This window comes from Zonotrichia albicollis, chromosome 3, assembly GCF_047830755.1.
Source record: "Zonotrichia albicollis isolate bZonAlb1 chromosome 3, bZonAlb1.hap1, whole genome shotgun sequence".
NCBI lineage: Eukaryota > Metazoa > Chordata > Aves > Passeriformes > Passerellidae > Zonotrichia > Zonotrichia albicollis.
The window spans coordinates 64,487,279-64,511,434 of NC_133821.1; the positions used below are offsets into that span (position 1 = coordinate 64,487,279).

Sequence of the window (24,156 nt, forward strand, 5' to 3'; positions counted from 1 at the left end):
CATTTTATTTTAAAAAAATGGATGTAGTTGCAGTAACAGAATAAGCAATTAAAGTGTAAAGTTAAACCCAAGAGCTTGGGCAGTTGATGTCTTTGATGAAGTCACTGGGCTAATGCCAGTGTTTGGCTCTCCCTGGAAGGAAAACATAAGCCAGGAAACAGTAGTAAGGCTGTGGATGCTGCAGACTAATTATTCAGCTATGACAAACAAAACACAGGACAGCACTGCTCAAGCCTTGCACTAACTTGCTATTTCTGTTTTATGACAACATCTTTAGTGTGCACATTCTCTGTTACCCCAACACATACAATTAAACTCTGCCACTATTCATGTCTAATTTAAAAAACAAATATCAAAGACAATCAAATTTCTATTCTGGGTCAACACCATGCTGACACAAAGCCAGGAACACACAGTAGCACTATGCTCTACTACTTATTTGCAGTCAGGAGGGTTCCATCAGCCACGAGCTGCACTGACCTGAATAAAGAAAGCTTCCAACATATGCGTAGCCTTTGCTGCTTTGCAGTCACTAGCACTATTATACCATCCAGTTGGGATGCCTGCTTTATGGAACACACACGGATGCTTCCTCATTCCTCAGCTGGCCCATGTGTAAGCTGGTGAAAAGCTACAGGGAGGATTTGCCTCATACTACATTCACCCTGCTAAAAACCAACAGGATGGTTTAAAAAAAAAAGATAAAATACTCTGGTGGATATACATAAATATTTATTATCAGTTTAACTTCATTTTACTAGAAATCTTTAAACAGTTTTCCTTTTTTTTTTTTTTTTTGCCAAAATGTTGCATCTGACACAGTGCTACTTGTCATAGCTTCCCTGCACTGGGAATGCAGAGCTTACACTTAAGATTCCAAAACAATCTATTCAAGATAAAGAGCTTTCAACTTTAGTGCATATGGAACTATTTAAGGATTGGTAAAAAGAACCCCCTTCCCCCTCCCAAAAGAAGAGTCTGTTACAAAGAGATTTCATTACCAAAAAGTGAATATACAAATGCTAAAAAAATGCTGGCTTGAAAAAGTGATTTCAGAATTTACTGTACACATTGTAACAATTTATTATATAAGCTGCTTCTACATGCAAGCAGATCTTACATTTGGTGTAAAACATTTATACACATTCTTTACAATTTGTACATATTTAAATGGCTGTATCAAACAACACTGCTCTATGGAATTTTGGAAGCAAACTAAAATTGGGAGGAGAAAAAGACAAGGTTTATAAAAGGTGAACAAAACTCGTGACACTAAGAAGCATCTAGACTTAGGCCTAGTCTGGCTTGGTTTGGTTTCAGGTTATTCAGGCAGACCCAGATTTTCCTTCTAGCACAGAAAAGTAACACCAATGCAAAACAGAGTAAGGCAACTATTGAACTGGCAGAATGTACCCGTCACTTAGAATGGCTTATTGGTAAAATGCCTTTTTAGTTGGTTTTTTTTAAACTAAAATATTTATTTTCTAGGCACATTTTAGTAGAAACTGTATTTTGGCTTTCCTGCTTGCCTATGGCAAGAAATGAGTTACTGTACTTGGTGCCCATTCTGAACACAGTAGTGGTGGCTTTTTTTGGTTTGATTCTGTGAAAAGCCAAGGCCTCAAATGGTATTTCAGTAGTATGGAAGAGGATACTGAGTCACTTGATAAAAGCTGATGATCAAAGAACAGTTTGTGTAATAACTAATGATGTTATTCAGTACTTTTGTCACCTTTGATTTTGCATCAGAAGGCAACAAAAAGTTCACCTGAACCAACAGCACACCACACTACTACACGAAGACCTGAGCTTAGCTGGAATTTGGGGATGTCTGCTAGTTGGGGTTAGATGTGGCACTGTCCCCTCTGCTGAAACACTACAAACTGTCAGAGGGGAAGCTGGCCCTGTAGAGCACTGAGAAACACCAGTGCCTTATGGCATAACACTGGGGGTGTCAAAGTGCTGGTTTGGAAAACTGTTTTTCACACTTTCCTGAATGGCTCGTTCCTTGTTTGTACTTTGTCTTCTTACACAGTGCATAGTGAAAAAGTGAGCCTGACATAAGCTCCGAGGTGGTGTGCCACAAGAACAAGATTTAGTTAGAAGGAAAAAGAAGAGAGGGAAGAATGATTTATATTTACCAGAAGTCATACTGGGAGCAGGATGCCATGGCTGCATATGGGAAGCAAAACTTAAGAACAAGGCATTCATTCAGGAGATATCACAAACATGTGCCAGGAACATACATGAATATAATTCCTCCTGGTTACTGAATTGCTGGAGAGCTCAACTGAATATAATGAGTATTAGGTAATTTTCTTAAGTTTGTCTGTTTTCCCATTAAAAAAAAAAAAAAAGCTACAAATGTGTCACTCTGGTGTTGATGCAGAGTTTTTGGAATAACATCTGATAGACAAGTCTTTGTGAAGTCCATGGCAACATATCAGTTTGATAATTTAGATCCCTATAAGTGACAGCATTACCCACCTGTTTTTATTTAAATAATGATATAAATGGGAGAGCTTTCAAGACAGGAGAGCCTTACTGTATGATTTAGGCTGATAAAGTAAAATTTGAAATAATACTTTTTAACAACTGATTCTTGTTGGTTTGGGGTTTTTTAGGATTTTTTTTTGCAAAGGCTAACAAGTTTTTATTAGCATTGCCCCCACAACAGAAAAGCACTTTGGAGTTGTTCTGTATTGTTGAATACTCCTTATTCTCTACATCACAGGAAAGCGGCTGAGTGCCTGCCTCAGCTTCTGTGCAATCTGAAACAAAGAAACAGAAGATATTTAATGTGTAGTTGCTTTACACTGTGCAGGAATATGATTGCAGACTAACAAATTAGGTGTTCCCTCATATGATGAAAAACTGCAAGCATTACTGCAGGTTTTGTGTATGCAGGACTCTCAAAACATTCCATTACATACACTTTCTGCCTTGGTTATTTGGTACTTTCACTGCTCCAGTTGTGCTGGAGAAAGCATTGTAGGCAGGGCTGTTATTCTGCCTGTCTAGCACTGCACTGCACCAGAGAGCTACAGGAACAAAGCCAGATTTTCCAGGAAACCCACTTCCCTGTTGAAGCAAGGCTGAAACATCAAAACAGAGCTCCTGTGCACTCCCCACAGTTCTCATGGTAGCCATGACCCCACACATGAATATGTACTGAGGGAGAGAGCACTGATAGAAGAAAACTGGTGAGGCTGCAACCAGAAGGATTGAAATAGACTGGAAAAGAGGCTGAATGATGGTAAGGGGCAACCTAAGCCTAACCCCACCAGATGTTTCAAGAAAAGCAAGCAAAATGACCTGATGGGGGGACCTAGAGTTGTCACCCACTGAAGATACCTCTGAAGTCCACTGGTGACTTTTATGGCTGTGAAGGGGCACCAGTTACTCATGACACTCCTTTTAGTGATAGAAGTCAGGCTGCAGCACATTCAAATTCAAATGTTTTATCAGCATATCACATTAGAAAGCTTGTCCTTGGTTTATTTTTTAAAAATCACAAAGGATACATGTATTAGAACATTGTCAAATGAGAACTACAGGGAGAGTGCTCAGATTTAAAATATTTAATGTCACCTGAAACTTTCCTGTCCCTCCTGCCCCACACTGTCTATATCAGGCTTTAAATCACAAAAGCTTCCCTTCTCACTCCCATCCTATGGGAGGAAAGTTTTGTTGAAATGTTTTATTGTTCTGTTCAGTGCAGCAGAAGGCCTGTAAGCAGGCCTTGCTTACTACACATTGGAGAACAAAAATTCTTTGTAACCCTAGTACCGGCATTGGGGGGAAGAAAAAAGTCAAGCTATCAACAATGTGGTTTCTGAACAGTGGTTCTTAGTTCTCCTGGGTCAATTGTAACAATCATGTACATAAGACAGTATCTATAGGAAAATATTTTAACTCATTCTTTCAGTTCTCGGTTTTTTTTACAATTCCTTTTACAATTTTTTGTACAATTCTTCAAATAGGTGTTCTGTGGGAGCATGGATTAAAGACTGCATTTCCTATAAAGCAGCAGCACAGTACATGCCCAGGCAGCAGTGCTGAAGCCCTGTCCTTACCGTTTCATAGAACTGCGCCTGCTGCTCCAGATAGAGACGAATGACGCTGTTGTAGTCATAGATCCGGTTACTGTGGAAGTGATTCATCTCAGCTGCAAGCAGACCCAGGAGACAAATTATTTAACAGAGGCATTTATAATTAGGAACAGTTTCACTCAGTTCAAGTTAGTTACTCTGCAGTAAGCTCAGTGTCCAGCCCTGCCAGCAGGGGAGGACTGTTCTCATGCTTCCACAACCTGTTCTGCTTGCAGCACTCAAGTTATAGTGAAATTGTTTGTCAGATTGCTAGGGGGTCAATTACACGTCAACCTGGGTGCTTCCTGGACAAAGCCAGGTTCTTGTATTACAACACTCAGGTGCAAAAAGATTCAATAAAAAATACGAGCAGGACTTTCTTCTACTGAGGTAACTGTTCCTTCCTGAAGGCTTTCCAATAAAATTTTGGCTTGGACATTCAGATTTCCAAGGGTATAGATATCAAATTGTAAGCCAACAGCTTACAGTAATACTTAGCTCAACAAAAAAGATATAGCCAGTAGTGTGTGACTCCTTGACTTACGGTGTTTCAATAGATACCTGAGAAACAGCATTACTGAATCTGCAACACCTTACATCAATTTCTACATCTCAGATCACAGCTTATGGCTGAAAGAAGTTTTAAAATATATTTTGGGATATCAATGGAGGGAGAAGAAATATGCTACATTGTAAAAGTCATCCTAGAGGTCTCTTCCACAATTATCACACATAAAACACAATCCTCTTGCGTCACTGTTACTAAGAGGAAGGTGATGAGGAGTTTTCTTAGGAGATGAGGTTGTCTTTAAAATCAATTCTGTGTGCTGCTCTGACTTCGTCACATAATATATTGAGTACTCTTATCTTTAAATCATCCAAAAATGATGCATCCCCCTCAGTAATGAGTAATCTCATTGAAGTCAGTAACAGGATGCACTTAATGGCTTGATATCCTGCAGGATTGAGCCCTGACTACTCACTTCCCCAGTGTGCTGCACCTTATATTTACAACACCTCTAACCTAAAGAGGAAAAAGATAAACATCCAGGAAATAAAGATCTTATCAAAAAGAACATGAATCTCAGCTGGGAGATGGATTATGTCTGACTAAACTAAAGGTCAGAAAAACACTTCTGCTAATGATGACCTGCTTCTTGCACCAGAGTGCATGCTTTTATTTGAGACATTACTTTCACATCAAAGAATCAGTCTGGGGAAGCTGTTTTGGGGTTTTTAAATTGCATTTTCAAAATATGTGTCTTTTGCAATAGCAATGTGAGATTTAAAAAAAAAGAGAGAGGCAAAATAACTGCAATTTAGAAAAATCTAAGCAGGTCACAAAAAAGCCCCCACAAATAACTCATGCCCAGGTTTTATTCCTGGTAGCAAAAGATTTTCTTTCAAAGTATGATGCTTAACAGAAGTCTTTCAGAGGTCTACAACACTGCCATTTAGCTCAAAATTTGGTTTACCTTGTAGTGCATAAGCCATGGTGCTCACACGTTTCACCATGTTCTGTTTGTCTTGTGGCGTTATTTTACTGGTTGCAACTAACTTGTCACTTTCCTTCACTCGTTCTATTGCTCCCTGGAGAAACCAAATGCAGAAAGGTTAAAAGAGTAGTCAACTTAGGGGTGTTCATAGTCATCTAAAATGCCACTAGCTACATTTTGAGTTTGCATTCAGTACTCATATGTACACAAAATGATCGATTCTGCCTTCTCACATTTTCATCCAAAGTTTGTTATTTCACTTTACTGATCCCAAGAGTCCTTGCAAAAAGTGACTTCCAGCATAGGCATGATCAGACTCATCAGCAAAATGAGTTTGGTACAGGCAGTAATGCACAAGAATATATACAAAAAGGACAAATGGACCAAGTTTCAAATTACAGATTAACAACGTAACTGACATCCAAAAGCTTGTAGAACCATCTCTGCACATTTTACAAGAGAAGGCAACATAACGCTGTTTTTCAAGAGACTACAACTCAATGCAATGTATAGCCATTGATTCAGGAAAATTCTTGAGTCACACAGATAACAAGCATAAAAAGATATGCCTCCCCTACACAATGTATTTGTGCCAAACAACATGCAAGAGAATCTTTTTACATATCTCTTGGCAGTAGGCTTATGTTTCAAGTTTTAAAAACATTTCTTCTCCTTTTATGGTATTTCCCCCCAATGATTCTGTGGGATGAAGGACTGCAAACGTCCTGAAAAAAGAATACACATATCTGATATGCTTTTCTTTGTTGCTTTTAGAAGTATATTCTTATGTTCTTGTTTTATACATTTAACACTTCAAGTGATCAAAAAACCCCAACCTCACATACTTGTGCACTTGTTTTAATACTTCACAATATTTAGTTTCCTTAAATACATTGCAGCAGACCATAAGGAAAACTCTAAAACAAAACAGAATATCCAAAACTATACACCGTGGCTTTTGTATTACAGAGAACAAAATGGTTGGGTTTTGTTGCTGGTATTTTGTTTGGCTTTTTCCCCCCCAGAAATGTTAGAGCTTATCTCTGATCTCTGGGTTTTGATATTAAAGAAACTTCAATGCAGTGCATGATTATTTATCACATATCAGCAAGCCAGCCACACAAGTGTACACAAGTTTTCCTACAATACTCATATGGTTTTATTATCAACTATCACATAAGGCTCAAATATTACAAATTTACACTACTGCTATTCACCCCACTGGGACATGAAGTCAACCTGAAGAAAATCATGCTCTACTATGGCAGAAAGTCATGATATTATTGAGAGAAATTCTAGTTTTCCTTCCCTCTAAGTACGTCTTATTTTAAAAATCAGCATGCCAGTTTCGCAGAACTTGCAGTGTTTCAGCAGCAGGGGCCAGGCTGCTACACAAATGCAAGGTACCATACCACCCCTTTTGCTTGTGTCCCCACTGCCCAGCACTTAAAAAGAAAGGCTCATCACATACCTTATGAGCTGCTATGATGTCGGGGAAGCAACCAAGAAATCCCTTGTATTCATGATTTGTTTCCATCAAAAAGTGAAGATCTTTCTTTGGCTAATAAACAAAGCATACATGTAAGTAAAAGTATCTGTGCAAATTAACATCATAGAAAAGAAACTATGATGCCAAGAGAGGGCAAAGGGGAAAAAAGGGAATGAATCAAGAAAAACCAAACCAAAATATGAATTGTTTATGCAAGTTTTTAATATATGAAAAGGGTTTTTTAAAAAAGGTAAGCTTTTTAGAGTAAGGCACTGAGCATAATTGTGTAGATGCCTCTGTTCTTTTAACACTAGCTCATGAAGTGATGGGGTTTTGCCTTTTCACCCAAGAAGAGTTTCCAGAGCAGTCTCTCATTACATATACAAATATGTACATGCACAGGTGCATCTCCTTAGGTGTCAAAGTGGAAAGGTGTCTTAAGAAATTTCAGACTTGGCCTTGAAGATAAAGAGGATCTGCATTTTGGAGACTTTAAGCATAACATGCTAAACATGAATGTATGTCTTGAATACCAATCAAGGTTTATTTAAGCCAGATTTTTACTGAAGCAGGCAACTGCATGTAAAGGCAATGGAGCAGGTTCAGTATACAGGTACTCCCCCACATGGAGCAACAGCAAAATCTGGATCCTGTAGACATTTGGGGAATGCAGAGGGAAGGCAGAAACTCTGTCCTTGATTAAATACCATTCTTTTGTATCAGTAATGAAGACAGTTCACAGACAACAAAAAATGAACACATTTAAAGACCAAACAATCATTTTAGTATTTAAGAAACCAGAATGTGGGCTTTCTGACCAACAGAAATGCCCTCTCATCACATTCCCCCAGACCTGACACAGAATAGAAAAGAAGATGATAATGCATTTAAAAGTGTTAATAGCAATTTAATTGGTCTATAGCACTAGCAGCTATATTTTAATCAAAGAGGAAAAAAGAAAAGTCAGAAGAAATCCAAATAGGTGATATGTTTGTATACACATTGTGCCATTGCATTGGTAACACTCCTACCTGATCTGCTACAAGACTGGCAATTTCTTCGTAAGTTTTCCCTGCTTCTGTTATTGCTCCATTGAGATCAGATTCTCCTAGAAGTAAACATCAGTGTTCAAATTACAGTAGGTCAGTTACAACAAAAAACTTGCCTTGATTCAAGGCAAATTTATAAAATAGCCTATTTACAATAATAAATGGCTAGCCATCCTTTTATAACCAGCAGAAATAAAGAATTTTTAAAAACATTAAAGGAGGAAAACTAACGATCTTGTAGAAAATCATTGTTCTACCACAGTACTAGCACTACTTACTTCCACATTTAATTATTTTATGCAGTTTAAATACACAGGTATTCCTCCACATGGGGCAACAGGAGGTCTACCAGGATGGAAAGGATGGAAGAATGAGGAGGGTTACAAAAGATGGACTGACAAAGCTGATGTGCTACTACCCCTGAGCTCTCTGACAGTCCTGGACCATAACTGTTCAAAGGTCAGAGAAGCAAAAGGAGGCCCAAGAAACTTTTTTCCTGGACACCAAGACTTCTGATCTTTTAGGGAACTCTTAGACAATATTTTCAAGCCCTCTAAAAATCACTGCTTTTCAGAGTGAGTTTCTAACTTTCATCCTCATATGAAACGGATCAAAGGACCCTACAATCTATGCTTAACAATACAAACATCACCATAAATCCTAAGCTAGACAACAGCACAAGCACTCATAACACTGTAGTACTAACAGGACAGGCTACGTGGGTCAAAGATGGAAACAAGCCTTACATTCTTGTATGTTTCATGCAACTTCACCTTCCCATCCATGTTAGCTTGTCCAAAGCACGTAGTCAACAGTACAGAAAGCAAATTGAGGTAGAGAGTAGAAAGGCGAAGGTAGAGTTTGCAGATATCAAACTTCAGTTTAAGAAAAAAAGTTTTCTTATACTTTCAGACATGTCTTGATATTAGGCAGTGGTTAGTCTTTTATGAACTTTTTGATTTTATTGTACAGATATTAACCTGTGACTTAATTGAAAAGTACCATAGATTTCATTAATGATTAATCTGAGCATAAAGTATCTTGTTTTACTACAACATATGGTCTAATCTGCATTTTAGCATCTCCTTAAGGAAACAAGGTAATGACTGAATGTTGCTTCAGTTCTATCAATCGATTCCTACTTTACATTAGATTGGTTTCATAAAGTCAAAAAGCTTTGAGGCAAAGTGACCAATCCTAAGAACTAATGAGTCCAGTAACACAAACACTGCTAAACAAATAATTATTTTTCTATTTGGGCCGGTTAGGATAAAATAAAAATAAAGCCACCAAGACTAATTCCCATTGTGAGACTCAAGAGGTACACAATTCATTACATATCTTCACCTTTTTGTAAAAAAATAAAAAAAATTGGAAGGTGATTAATTTTATTATTTCAGGCTTAAGGCTTAAGTATTTTCAGTATTTCAGAATTCTTTTGTCTGCTCAGAAGTAACATTGAAGTAAGTGCTGCTTAGGCAACTGACTCCTAGATTTTGGGATAAAACAAGGTGTGGCTTCAGAGTTAGAAGCCACATTGGTCTAAATGTTTGCTGTTCATTTTATAATGCCATGAAATATGGTAACTTTCCATATCTGACAAAAAAAAATAAGAGGAAGAATATGTATGTATATTTAAGTTGAACAACAAAATCCTCCCCTTCTGTACTGACTCAAGGAAAACCTTCATAGATCAGAGCTTCAAAGGATCTAGACAAACCCTCCCAAAACCAATCATCTTTAATTTTTAGCATTCTCAGCTTCTGAACCAATGCAAAGCTGGGAATTGCCTTCCTAACTCAGTCTGTGAAAGCTGAGTTGGGTCCCAGTGCAAGGATACATCAGGATGTCAACAGTCCATTAATTAATGGAGTAGCAGAAAGCCCCACATGTTGCTAACATTTATAACAAAATTATGTTTAGTGTTGAGTACATATATCCCCACAAGAAACAGAGGGGGCCTAAAAGCATTGACTGAAGGTAGCTATAAAAAGAGCATTAAAATGGAATTAATATTCCACAGGTATTTCAACCCAACCACAAGGAGAAACAGGTATTTTCATTGATTTACAGTCTTCATACTGTCACAAGGAGATTAAGAAAGACGTAAAACTATGAGGAGCCTTTTGGAGATGTGTCATAGAACATCTCTTAGCAGTCCAGGTGCTTGGTAAATGCCAGTGATGATAATTTCAGAAGGAATACAGCAGACATATTGGGGGAACTAGTACTCCAAGCCTTGACTGGGACAGAAATTTTTTTTGTCAAGAAGTATTTTTGTTTTCTTTTCTTTCAAAGTACATTTTAATATAATTCAGTAGGAAAAATCACAAAATTTGATTTACTAGCAGCAAATGCAGCAAAGCTTTTCTTGATAAGTACACCTCAACCTGATAAGTTCAGCACACAAGCAGCTTGTAAAGCAGGATCTGCCTGTTGCTAGCTGACAGCATAGCGAAACTTGTGTGTAACTGCCTAACAGAATTCCTGAGGGGTGAGGTAGGATTAGGAGAGTTTACTATGGTTGAATGGCATACCAGTCATTCACATTTTCTTAATATAGGAGAAAGACTCCTCCAGATTTGGTGCCGCAAAAGAGAAGCCATGCTATTTAAGGCTGTGTTAACCTTAGAGTATCCTGTGACACAGTAGCATAGGCAACACATTGCCAGGCTGCAGGACACTTCCAGGCATGTTCTGGTACTGTCCAATATGCATTTCTGGACCTGGATCATGCTTGCAAAGTGCACATTCTTGAACCAACTGGACAGTACATAAGCCCATAGCCAAGTTAAATCAGAACCTCTCAGTGTCCTTAAGAGTTTTAAAGGTACCCTTGCCTCTGCAAATACTGGGGACAGATCCCTAACACACTGGGGCTGACAATAAATAGATAAGGCTCATTCTGTAGCACGAGGAAACGAGCTAGAGTCAGATTAACAAGTGTATCTTGGCTGGTGCAATCTTGAATATTTTAGGCTGGAAATCAGAAGAGAAGGCGGAAGACATCACTACACATAAAGCTTTGCAGAGCAAGGCATCACTGATGAAAGTGGTACAGGCAATAGATACATCTCATCCTGACTATGCAAATGAACAATTAACAGTAAATGCAGTATGTCAGAAGTCAGCTACCAGTATCTGGAAATGTTTCTGTCATCAATTCTGTCATTGCAATCATCAGTGGCCTACATGCTTAAACTTTCAGAATGCTAGTATTACAAGAAATCTAAAAAACCAACCCAACCAAATGAAAAAAAAGCAAAGGATGAAGAGATTCAGCTCCCAACAGAAACTGAACTGCGTGTCCTTAAGCATGGCTGAATAAGTAATTCCTCTTTACTGACAGTCCAGAAAAATCATACATCACACTCAACTTAGCTACTATTTCTTCATTGGAAGCAATGTGCCCTCTTTTATATACTGACACCTGGAAAGCTGTGCCCTATTCAGTTTTAATCCAGGTGCTTACATCTCTTGCAGAGACTGATTAATCCATAGACCTGTACCTGATGGAATGATCAGGTGAATCCATATATGAGCAGCAGGCAGGACAGTGAGAGAAGAAGTGATGAAGCCATTTAAAGCCACATCTACATCTTGCTCTCTCTTCTTGGGAACTCAAATTAAAAAGCAAAGAATCCCATATATTATTAATTTGGAAATAATACAAGGGCACAAGTTATTGAAAAAAGCAAAACACGGAATCAAGGCAAAGGCATCTGTAGGAAGGGTACTTTTCTCAACCAGATACAGGTGCAACCAGCTATGACTGGGCAAAAAGCAAAGACAGACATGCCTGCCTTTTTCCCAAACTATCATGGGATCAATTTTTTCATACCAATCAAAGATGCTGGAAATCAAATCAAAGCTTTCTTTTCTAAGGCTGATCTGCAATTTTGTATCCTAGCTTTATATAGGGAATATATAGGGAATATATAGGGACTATAACATACAGTTTTCCCTTTACCCTGCAAAAGAATGTGCTAGAACCCAAGCAATTTTCAGTTCTCTCTCAAGACTTCTTGCTACGGATTTTATCCAGGCAGGATTTACAGTTTTCTAACCCATGCTAAGAATACATAACCATGCAAATCCCCTATTTCAGTCTCACATCCAAAAGTGACTTTGAAGCAATTTGCTGTGCTCAATTCTAACTAAGCAGTCATCCTGTTGCAGTACAGGACGCAGATGAGGAAAAGCTATGGGCACAATGCCTGTTTCCAAAACTTCCAGCAGCAGAGAAATCTGTGTTTCAGGTGGTTGCTTTTTAGTACATCATTTATGGGGCAAAATGTTTTAAGATTATAAAGCAAGATATAGATGAGTAAGTACTGGTCAACTAAAATTTCTAAGATTGTTTCTAAGGACACATTTCAGTAGGCTTCTATACTATAGCATTTAAGGTTTTAGAACACAGTAATTTTGCTTTCCAGTATAAAAAGAAAAAAACCCAAAACCTCAAACACCTTTGAAAGGAGAATCTCAGGGAAAATTGACTCAACAGGCACCCTCTGTCTATGAGGAAATATTTTCCAGTTGTCTGGAAAACATCAGTAGAGCTTAACATCTTTTAAATTTGGTCTAAAGATGACATTTTAGGAAAACTTTGAGCAATTGATGCCCTCCTTTTCCCTCCCTCATACCTAACAGGACAGGCTCTTTTTTAGGGCTCTTGAAGGAGAAGCAAAGGTGAAGGACAAGAAAAGGCTGCAATAGCCAACCCTACAGAAAAGGCTACAGTAGCCAGCCCACATAATGGATAATAAAACTTTGTAGTAAGTCTTCCATCTATGTGTGGAGTTGTTGTATCATGAAGTCACACAATAGTTCTGTGACAGCTGTTTTCATTTTTCTCTCCTTTCCCTTGATAACACAAACATGCTCCAGCATGTTTGGTCAGTTAGCTCAGAGACCAGATTATATATTAAGAGATCAAACTAAACTCTTCCATCACCACCAACCCACCACAAGATTATACAGTGAAAGAAGACAAGATTGCAGACTAGAACATAAAAACCCCATAACATACACAAAAGAAAGGTTTTAGAATTTTTTCCAGAACCCTGTTTGACATCTAAACTTCAAAGAGGAAAGCATTAAGATCTTCAGAAAAAGAAATGTAACATGATGTAATTAAATACCTCTTTTTAAGCAAAGTACAAATGAATCTATGGAAGTACCTTGGTATCCACTAGTGCTGAAGACCAGTGCCAGGCTCTGCAATGCTTTTCCTATCTTCTGGTATTCCTTGGGTAGTGCTGAAAGTGGGAAAAGGAGGAAGAAAGGAGGGGAAACAAAAGCAAAAAACCGACATGGGTAAGTGAGACTAAATCTGCAGCATTTCCAAAACTTGATGAAGCAGATGTCAAAACCAACTACGTTTTACATTTTCTTTAGTGACACATTTACAATCCTATTCTTTACCCCCTCCCCTGCTACACATGCTCCAAAACTGGATAAAGCAATTGCAATCTGGATTCTTTAAAGGTACAAACAGTTGGGGAAACTGTGTGTGAATGCTATTTTTAAAAAAAATGAAATCTCATTGCATTTCTAGCTCAATCCCCCCATGCATACAGTGAGATTTTTTCCCCCTCCCCCTCATGGGGGAAGAAGAGGGGAAGTGCTCCAGTGTGATATCAAGAATAGGTGTCATTAATATTTTAAGAGAGGAGATTGTTATACAGACCCATAATACCTAAACTCTCCACAAATCATGAATTTTGTATTTAAAGGCACTAAAACCAAGATTATCTAGATATAAAAATTATGCAAGTATCTGAATAATAAAATTGTTTTTTACAATCTATTTATTGAATATGCATGCATAAATTACTCCATCACAATTACATCAATCAGCTGTGATTTATGAGTGCATTCATTATTAACACTTTGAACAACACCACTCCAGAGGCCTAAAAAGCAATCTGAAAAGCAAAAGCAATTTTTTATATGCTGCCTATCCTAGCAGAAAAAAACCCCAAGTAGGTATGGATTTTATCAAATATTTGTATTCAGGGGGTACACAGCTCAGGCAATATAGAAGGTTTTTAGCTGTTCTAGCATCCCACAGTATCTGATTTTTACAGAAGAACACCTTTGTGTAGTATAAAAATCTACCACAAACTCCCCAAATCAACCTCCCACCCCAACTGCCTAATTTAATTCATTCTCTTTGATCAAGCTCTTCTCCAGAAGTCAGACTGTTTACAATAACTGGTCTGTCTTACACTCTGAGTACAATTTAGAGCACTAGAGTTCTGTTATCAGCCATTACACTGATACTGAATCTCCAATGGAAACTTTAGTGAAGAATCTTTGGTTTATTTTCACATGTATTTAAGAAGTTTCCACTGTCAGTGATTTTAAATCTCACTGAATGGAAGGCATGTAAGTATGGCTCAGTGAGTGCCAAAAATACTTCTGATTAACAGTCAAGTCTAGAGCTGACAGGGAACTTAAAACGTAAGAGACTACTAAAATATTGCATGTTCCAGTTTACCAGTCTTTTTTTTTTTTATTCAGTATGAATGTCTGGAAAATTAAAAGTTTAAAAAAACCCTTAAAATTTTAAGATTTTAAAAAACACAATCACAACTGTATTGCTGCATGTATGCTAACTAATTAAAAGTTGTAAGTATTAGAAGAGTCATTTGGTATCTAAAGCACTAGTGTTGTAAGTTCAGGAAGAGTTTGGCAGTTAAAAAAATACTGAATTTCTAGCGTCTAAGTCACAGCCAGCCCTTGGTTTGATCATTGCTTCTGTACCTGGAAAGCAATGCTGTTTTTCTAGTCTCATCTGAGGAACCTTATTCCTTCCCCTGTTCTCCACTTTCCCCTCAGTATAATTTGCTAATGAAGCAAGATCTGTACTATGTTAGAGCTCTGTCATGTGTTAGACTATTTTTGTCCAGCAGGAAGGTCAGTGGTGTGTAGAAGGAAACCCTTTCTTCAAAGTTGAGAAATGTAAATAATTTAAAGTTAACAACCTATAGATACTAAAGTCTAATGTAGTCACTCCCATGAGAGATGGAACTTCTACGCTTGCCATCCTCTCTGGTCAGCCCCAAATATTTAGCTGTAGTGTTTGATTAGTAAGAGGCAAAAACATAACTCAGGAGATATACTTTAAGTTCTGTGAACAATGTTTTGGGGTTTTTTGTGGGAGTTTAAAGGAGTATAAAAAAATTAGGGTGATTCAAGGAGATTTATGTGATAGGTCTTTGGTTGCCAGACACTACAGCCTGCCCTGAAGTGTTTCTTATTATGATCCTCAGCTGTAGTACCTGCTTCCTTTCAATAGCTGCCTTGTGGTGGCCACAAACACTGAACACTGCTGTGGACTAGGAAATTAGAGCCCAGGCAGAGTCATAGGGACTTGGTGTGAAGTTCTGCAACCCTAAATATCTGTGGGAAGGAAGAGACAAGATAGGAAAAAAAAAAGAATTGGGCTAAAGATTAAGTTAGAATCAAGTTGGTTTTTCTTTTCTTTTTCTCTTAAACTCATTTCATCTTTAAATCACTCCTCCTAGCATGCAAGGATCCTAAATAAGGGGTTAATAAGATGCAATTATTTGAAAGTATGATTTCATAAAATAAACAGGTCTATTTTGCCCATGTCACTAAAGTTCAAATAAATGACCAATATATGAGAACAGGTCCAACAAGGGCATTAGCTGCATTACTAGAATTATTTACCTTTAAGTATTTTTAAACCTCTAGGCAGGGAACAGATATTTCTGAGATAAAGAAAAAAACCCCACACAACCCAACAAAAAGCCCCACATCAAACATATTAACAAAAAACTTGCACAGTTTATACTCTTAGACTGAAAATAGCCAGAATGCTGAACAACTCCCATGATAATTTAGGAGTTTCTTTAAAGATGTGTCTTGAATTATACACATTAAAAAAAAAAAAAAAAAGGAGAGAAAAGCACCACAGAAATGAGTGCTGAGTTCAGAAGGACACTTACGCCCTGTACACCTCTTCCAGTGCTCTTGTCCCACTGTCAGCAGCTCTTTAACTCCATCATCCATTGCTTTGGTGAACCTACCCACTGCATCACATTTCTGTTCTCTGTGGCATTTTGAGAAAGCAAAAACAAAAAACAGTTTAATACATGCATAATGCTAACTTTAAACACAGTACTGAAATGTTAAGCAATGTCAACTCTGTCTCAAAAAATATCAGACACATAAACCAATTCCTTGAAATTTCTGCCATTTCACTGAATTCAGAATTCTCCTCTTTAAATATGGACATTATTTGTTCCATCTTTCCTCCTCTGTTAGACTCGTAGACACGTGGCACTGGACTAGCACTCTTATTACAATGTAATAGAAGTAGTGAAATTCATACAACAATGAAAAAATTAAAAGAAAATAACTGTATCAGATATTTTGATGGAAATCTAACATAGGTGAATGGAAAGTAATATAGCAACTCTCCTAGGGAGATATATATGCATACTTTCATATTATATTGTCAATATCATTGTGCTGAGTTGCATTATAGGGAGCAAAAACCCAGAATTCTGAATTAGTATGTGCCTTTGTACTCCTCTTTAAGCATGTCTGCATGCAGCTATCAGTTTTCCATTATCACAGCACTGCATACACAGCAGTGATTTGTGAACTCTACAAACGAAAACAAAATGTGTATATTATAATTTATTTAAACTGCATCCAATCTTTCAAATGCTCTCAGCCAAAGCCTGCATGAGACAGCTGTAACAGCAAGGGGACACCGAGTGACTCCCCAGAGCCAGGGCAGCAGCTCCAGCTGTGGCCCAAGAACCCAGAGGTTCCCACCTCCCCAGCAGCACTTCCTTCCTCAGCTGGAAACCACACACACATAGTTATGGGCACAAAACCAGCACCCAGGCTTTCTAAGAGGCTCTTGCTTTACTCCCCTTACCTCAGGGACAAAACATCCTTTAATTTTCTAAACTTCATACTTTGTGGTCTTAAGATCACTGAAAATGCTCATGAACCTGTGCAGGACTCTCAAAATAGTAGCAAAATTGTTCAGTAGAGAACATCTTCACACTGAAGAACCTACCAGTTATTGAACAAGCTGGTTTGCCCACTTTGTAAGTGGAGTAATGGCTTTCAAGACTCACACACTTTTAACAGCATTCCCGCGCACTAGAACATGTGGACATCTGAGATGTTACAGCCACCCCTGCCACTGCTTGGAAACAGGTCCCCCAGCACTACTCCAGGCTGCCAGCCCCTGGTGAGCATTCTCCTCAGGCTGGTGTGCCCTCCCTGCTTGGGCACTACCTGTTTGGCTGACCACATGCTGGGCACTCTCTGCCAGGGATGGGGATGTAGCACATTCCCTCTCCTGCACCCTGGGTATAAAGTCCTCCCTCTCATTCACCCACTGGCGTATACAGAAACCACATCACAAAAGCAAAGCAGTCAAGGTTGAAATCCCCATGGTTGAAGTGACCTAAAAATGTGCATGTTTTTCTGCTGGTACAGAACTGCTATCACACAGCCATTGTATCCATTCAATATGCACTGCATCCCTTGCATAAAGCCTGTATTGGGTGCAGATACACTACTGCTTTGCCACTAAAAAAACTTCTGTCCAGTTCATCCACACACACAAAACATTAGCCAGGCTTCTGTGTTCCAGAACAGTAAGAAAAGCATGTCATACATGCTACATCTTCTAAGAGAAAAATTATTAAGTCTAAAGGAGTGAAATGAAGGCTGCATAGTAAATCCAGTCTTTAACTTTGTGAAACCCAAAGGTTTATCACCTACAGAATATACATTAAAAAGTGCATGTATGTGTAATATACACATATATAAAAGAAATATATACATTTGCACTTTCAAAATGAAATTTGGTAATTTAAATAATTTTTATGTTTAATAGCTTTCCATGGATTACGGATATTCAAATCATACTATGTGTACATTACATACAACTATTTTACAGAAACATTGCTCTGCTAATTGGTCCATCTACAATTATCCTAAGCTACTTGGTAAGCTTAGCATGTTTTGGAACTGTTGAAAGATTAAAGATCAAACCACACTTCCACAGCAAAATAAAACATAACTCCATAGGATCTGATAGAACTCTATCCCATCAAGTAATTTTACATAAATTGTTTCAGGATTACCATTCAGCCACTGAGGTCAAAAAGACATCAGATAGAGTTCCAGCAAGTATTGGAGGGGTTGATATGAAAATCTCATTATTCAAACAAATTTTCAGCTCTGCCTTGATGAATACCTCCTCAAATCCATGAATATACATGGACACTTAGTATCTGAGTTTTGGATTATCTCAGCATCTGTTGTATACCCAGATGCATATGCCCATACAAAAAAAAAAAAAAAATCACCTTACATTTCTACCATGTCCAAGTCAGGAGCTTCTGGTTCCATTGTAGAAAAGATCATGACTCCTACAGTTTCATCTTTTTCTGCCTTCCTCTTTCCAGTTTTCCACTCCTTAAAAAGGAAAAAAAAAAAAAGAAAAGAGACAAAAAGTTTGACCAAAACTCACCCTTCTTTAAAAGCACATGCTTAAGGAGTGAATTAAATGTTTAGAAGAACCGTTAATCAACAGACCACCTCTGAATTAAAACCTTTCATTAAGAAGTGAAATCTTCAGAGGAGCCAAGGCTTTTTACAGTTTCCCAAAGTTCTCCCCCTCCTTCTTTGTGCACTTTGTTATCTATATTCTGGGGTCAACAGACCCTTCTTGTTTATTACTGAGATACAGTGTAAGAACAATGACATTCAGCTGTCTCCACACAGAGGTTAAGTCTCCTATCAGAAGCTGCTCAAGAAGATCATGAAACTATGATGCAATTATCATTCTAAGTTCTTAGTGGTTAAAAATTACCTATGTATTGCAACATCTGTTCTGTTTATACATCTATAAATAAGAAACTAAGAAGTGCTGACTAGCTGGCAGAATTATACAACTCCCCACTAAACCATCCAACTAGCATTTCACCAGGACTAGTATTTAATATGTTATTAAGCCTCTACTTACAGGATCACAGAACAATTCTGGTTAGAAGTATGGTTGGTAGCTCAACCTCTGACTCAAAACTGGGCAGCTGTGACCTCAGTCACAGGGGATTTGAACCTTGCAAATTTTTCAGACCAGACTGGATAATTTACTTTTTCAGCAAATTCTATGTGTATTCAGAAGTATGACTATTTTGAGGAGAAAGCAGCAGAGTGTTTCTGTTTATTTCCTAATTAGTAACAGAGCTGGAGCTCAATCATGAAGAAACCATTATTTACTGAAGGTTTACTTACTTTATTTATCATTTACTGAAGATATTAAAATCTCTTTTTAAAAAAGCATAATAAAGTGTGTGTGTGTGTGAATAAAAAATGGCTGGCTATATCAGGTAAGGCTGCAACATAGTGCTTTCTTTCAGTGAGAAACTGTGCTTTTGAAGGATAGGGATGGGGCAGGGGGCTGTTTTTAAATATAATACAGGCACAACCTAGATATGCTACAAAATAGCTTTTATTAGCAGAGCAGCACACTCAGAGGATCACAGTGATTACTAAATCCAGCAGAGACACAGCAGGGCAACAGCCAAAAGAGTTTTATATATCTTCCTATTCTGCTGGAGGATACAAACTGTGCCTAGAAAGACAGCAACAAAGTTACTTTGAAGAGCACAGCTGTGTGGGAATGGTGTGTGGCATTTCACAGGAGCAATTTTATGCCTTGTTTTGATCGATCAGCTGAGTTAGGAATCCCAGCAGTTTCCAGCCCATCACCACTGCCCACAGTGGGGCGGCTACAGAGCCAAACTCTTGGTTTGAAGGGAAGTGTGGGGGGACACCAATTCCTTAATCTCAGGCTGTGTGAGAACTTTATTTCATTTCCTACCTTCTCATCTCGGAAATTGAGAAATTGCTGGAAAACTTCACTTTCTGAGACAACAGGATGGCGACACATTCTCGTCATCCAAGCCTGCAGCCTCTCCATGCGCATTTTGATAAATTCTTCTTCAAAGCGCCCTGTTACACATCGAACAATAATTGTTACATTTACAGTCTAGCACCTTCAAATTCCTTTTTTAAAAAAAATTAAATTGAAATAACCTGTAATTCATCTGGTGAGTTATTAAAAGTTTCATGACTCTGAACTTACAAAAATAACAGAGTCTTGAGTTGGAATGGACTCACAAGAATCATTGAGTCCAACTCATAAAAAAATGGCCCATTATGCTAAAAAACCAAAAGAACCTTAAATTGATTGATTTTAAATACTGATTACTGATCAAGAGTTCTGATCCTTTTTAAGATAGCCACAAAATATTCAAAAAACCTGATACCCACCCCCAATTCAAATACATTCAAAAACCCCAAAAACTAACAAACTTTTGGACAGAAAAACTAGGTATTCAGATGACCCAAGAGAAAAGCCAGGTACAGGCTTGGAATGAAAGTATTCTTCTGGTACAGTTTAGTAAAGTCTTGGTCAATATGAGGTTTAAAAACATTGAAGAAAAAAGAACTACAATCCAAGTGCATGTGCAAGCTAACAAAGTACTGAAATTAAACAACTCAAAACACCTTAAAATTGGATTGCTCAAAAATATTGGAAATTACTCAAACACAAATCACAGATTAAAAAAGCAGTGCCTCCTTTAAACATACTTCCATATAGGTAAATTGTGGAAAAAAAATAAAAAAATCAATAAATAATATGCATAAACTGGTTAAAATATACACATACGTGTAAGACTGTAACTGATTTTTTTGGTACTTAAGATATTTTTAATACAAACTAAATAAGTAACCATTTTTTCTTAAATCAGTAATGCATCATCACTGCGTATTCATTTTTGTTTAAGTAGAAACTGTTTTCTTGAGAGAATCCTTTCTAATTAAAAAAAAAAATGCATGACATCAGACTTCTAAAGCATACAGGGAAGGGGATTTGTAAGGAAAGAGAGATTCCTCCAGCACCCAGCTCCTCTGATTTCCACAGCAGCACAGATGACAAGCCTTGAACACATGCACGGTTTCAATATAATTCTACTGCACAGTTACTATGGCAGCAGATCTACAAAGCTGAGGTGCTTGTAGTTTAGGTTTTGGGTTTTTTTGGGTTTTTAGTTTTTTTGCAAATATGGAAACTAGCAAGAATAGCAGGTAAATAACAGAAGTAATGAAAAATGAACTTTGTGTATGCATATTTTTCCTGCAAATTAGCAAAAAAAAAAACAAACAAACACTGTGGAAGAGACATTCTATACCCTTCAGTAATCCTTTGCTTAATTTTTAATCTATACAGAAATCTCCACAGCATTCCTGCAAGGAGTGCAGAACACCAGAACAGCAGCAGCTGCAAGTTACATGCTGATCATTAAGCATATCATCACCAGTGTATCATTAAAACCAGGATCCTGACAAAGTCAGTTGGGAGTCTTGTTCTGTCAAGACAAATTGACAGAAATGCTTTTGTAGACAGTGTTCAGAAAGAAGCCTCCTAAACACAGTGAAAGATAAGCACTCTTTTTCCTCATGTTTCAGAAAAAGAGACATGCTTTTTTTTTAATTATAATTTTTTTGCATGAGGCAAGGCTTTCTCTCCCACAGATTCCAGAATACAGAAATTCACAGGCAATGGATTTTGCCAAGGTGTGATGCCAGACTCTTGGGTCTTTTAAGATAGAGTTACAATGAAATCTAGGGACCCCATCATGTCTTCTGGTTTCCTGTTAACAGACATGCACATGTTTAATAGAAATGCTGGTCAATTCTAAACACGAGGCTAAGGGGAAGAAGTCACTTCCTCACTTTTCAGTTTCCTCGGCATTTATCCCAGCAACTTCATCAATGCTCAGCTTTCTTCAGACACAGCAGAGCTGCTGCATTTTGAGTGATGCCCACAGCCACGTGGTTGGCAACATGCCGGTGCTTATATGTTGTTTTGGCTGTTTATCTTAAATGCTGTATAAGTTTCCCAGAAAACATACAAGTGGAAATGGGCTAAAGTAAAGCATTTTCCTCCTATACAGGTGTCCATTCTTTCCTTCACATACACTTTAGCATACACTTGTAGAAAGGAAGCCAGAGACTGCTTGAAAATGCATAGGTATTGTTTCATAGGCATTGTGGCATAGGCATTCTGTTGCAAAGACCAAATGTAGGTGCATTTAAAGGACCCAATCCCATTTTTCTTGAATTCAGAACAAAAGATTTCCACAAGCTTCAGACAGTTGGGTCAAGCTGAACTGACATCAAACCAGAGCAGAACACTATATGAATGAAAGATGCTTTCTAAATCAAGTGTGAAATCAAGCAAGAGGAGAAACAGCTGTGACATTTCACTTGGAAGTAAAAAATCGCCATCCCAACCAGTCAGGGGATGCTCCCTTTCCTCTGGGAACTTTGTGTCAAAGCTCCTACAACATAACACATGTACAATCAAATGCAAAAGTGATTCTCCTAGTATTGATCTGTTATTATCAACCAGTCATAACAACTCATCATAAGTTTTGAGTGGAGAAAGGTAGGGGTTTCTTTGATACCTCATTTAAAAATAATGAGAAAAACAAACAGTAAGAAATAACTGAACCTTATAAAAATCTGATTTCCTTATTTCCCATGAATTCAGAACTGGGAATACTCACCTGTTACTTGCTTGTCTGGAAGAGAAGGGATTGGAATGGCTAATCCAAATTTAACCAGGAGCCGCTCATACAGCCAGTCAAAGTGCTTGTATCTGTGGTTGACAGACCGATTAGTGTTCTGGAAGAGAAACACAACTCTGAACTTGGACAGGCAACTACACACAGTCACATGAAAGAAGCATGACCAGAATGGTAACCACATGGAATGCAAACAAAATTTATGAATTAGAGCCTTAATATAGAAGAACTTGAAATTCTAGAAGAAAGCAAATCCTTGGGGTAAAAAAATATGACAACTACTACTTACTCTTACAATGCCCTTACCAAGTCACACGATTTCTATTTTTATGTACAAATGAACATATTTGTGAGGCAAAAGATCCTGTTTCAGATACACTTACAGTGCAGGTCAGCTGATACTCAATGTAGCTCTTGAGACCATACATTTTAGAACCTTTCTTGGGATCTGCCACCACACAGTCAAATGTAGAGGTAGGATATACCCACATTGGGCCATAATCACCAATCTGTAAGAAATTGCAAATATTATCTTTTAGTACGTCATGTTGCACAAGCTGCAAACAAGGGGATACATATCTTCTCTCTTCACTTGAGAGCTTCCATTGATTTCAGTGGAAAGAGGCTGAGAGTCTGGAAACAGAGAGGCTTCTGGCAGTCAGGGACAAAAGACCGCAGCTGACTTTATCTTGTGTATTTTACAATTTTTCACAAATAACAAATGAATGGTGAATTCTAGGACTATTTTAATCACATTTTGCTAGAACAGCATATAGACCGAAGAGTTTGGTTTTCAGATCAGAAAGTGACCTGACCATCAGGACTGAGCATTGCAAACCTCTACAAATGTAGCTCTTACATGTAACTATCTAGATAATGAATAGACAGTGTAATGCATTTGCTCTGCATCCCAATCCCAAAAAGGCATTTGTTCATCACAAGTAATGCTATAGATAGAGCATGAGAAAAAAAGTACTGAAAAGAATAATCATCATCACACTTATAATTTTTAATATGGCAGTTCCATTTCTAATTATGTGTTCATTATCAGTTTCTTCTGCCCCAAATATATATAGCAACCTTGAGGATAAAAGTTCAGTAAAGAAAACAGGGAAAGGTGAGGAGCATTATAAAACCCAACCAACCAACAAAACCCAGTCAACCAAAAAAAGAAAACCAAAAAAACCCATACCTCCCACACAGAAAAATTATACACAACCCCAGCTTACAATTATGGGAATTTTTTCTTTGGGTTTTGCTAGCTGCTTTGCCAACAGATACTGTTCCATTCCAGGTTTTGCAAATCCAGGAAACCTAACAATAAAATGAAGTGATAAGTTAATCCTCCTTCCTTTGACATATGCA

General features: G+C 37.8%; 1 protein-coding gene across 2 annotated transcripts in view; it reads right to left on the minus strand.

The window, feature by feature from the left end:
* Positions 1-1,457: 1,457 nt before the first annotated feature.
* Positions 1,458-24,156, minus strand: part of SNX9 (sorting nexin 9) — a 61,031-nt gene continuing 38,332 nt past the window's right edge. For both annotated transcript variants that reach the window (XM_074537681.1, XM_074537680.1), the window contains exons 7-18: positions 24,021-24,105; positions 23,175-23,300; positions 22,774-22,891; positions 20,019-20,149; positions 18,504-18,607; positions 16,105-16,208; positions 13,309-13,386; positions 8,108-8,184; positions 7,059-7,148; positions 5,567-5,681; positions 4,077-4,168; positions 1,458-2,771 (exon numbers count right to left, since the gene is read on the minus strand). In XM_074537681.1, coding sequence (XP_074393782.1) covers positions 2,724-2,771; positions 4,077-4,168; positions 5,567-5,681; positions 7,059-7,148; positions 8,108-8,184; positions 13,309-13,386; positions 16,105-16,208; positions 18,504-18,607; positions 20,019-20,149; positions 22,774-22,891; positions 23,175-23,300; positions 24,021-24,105 — 1,168 coding nt within the window. In that variant the 3' untranslated portion in view covers positions 1,458-2,723. The remainder of the gene's footprint in view (positions 2,772-4,076; positions 4,169-5,566; positions 5,682-7,058; positions 7,149-8,107; positions 8,185-13,308; positions 13,387-16,104; positions 16,209-18,503; positions 18,608-20,018; positions 20,150-22,773; positions 22,892-23,174; positions 23,301-24,020; positions 24,106-24,156) is intronic.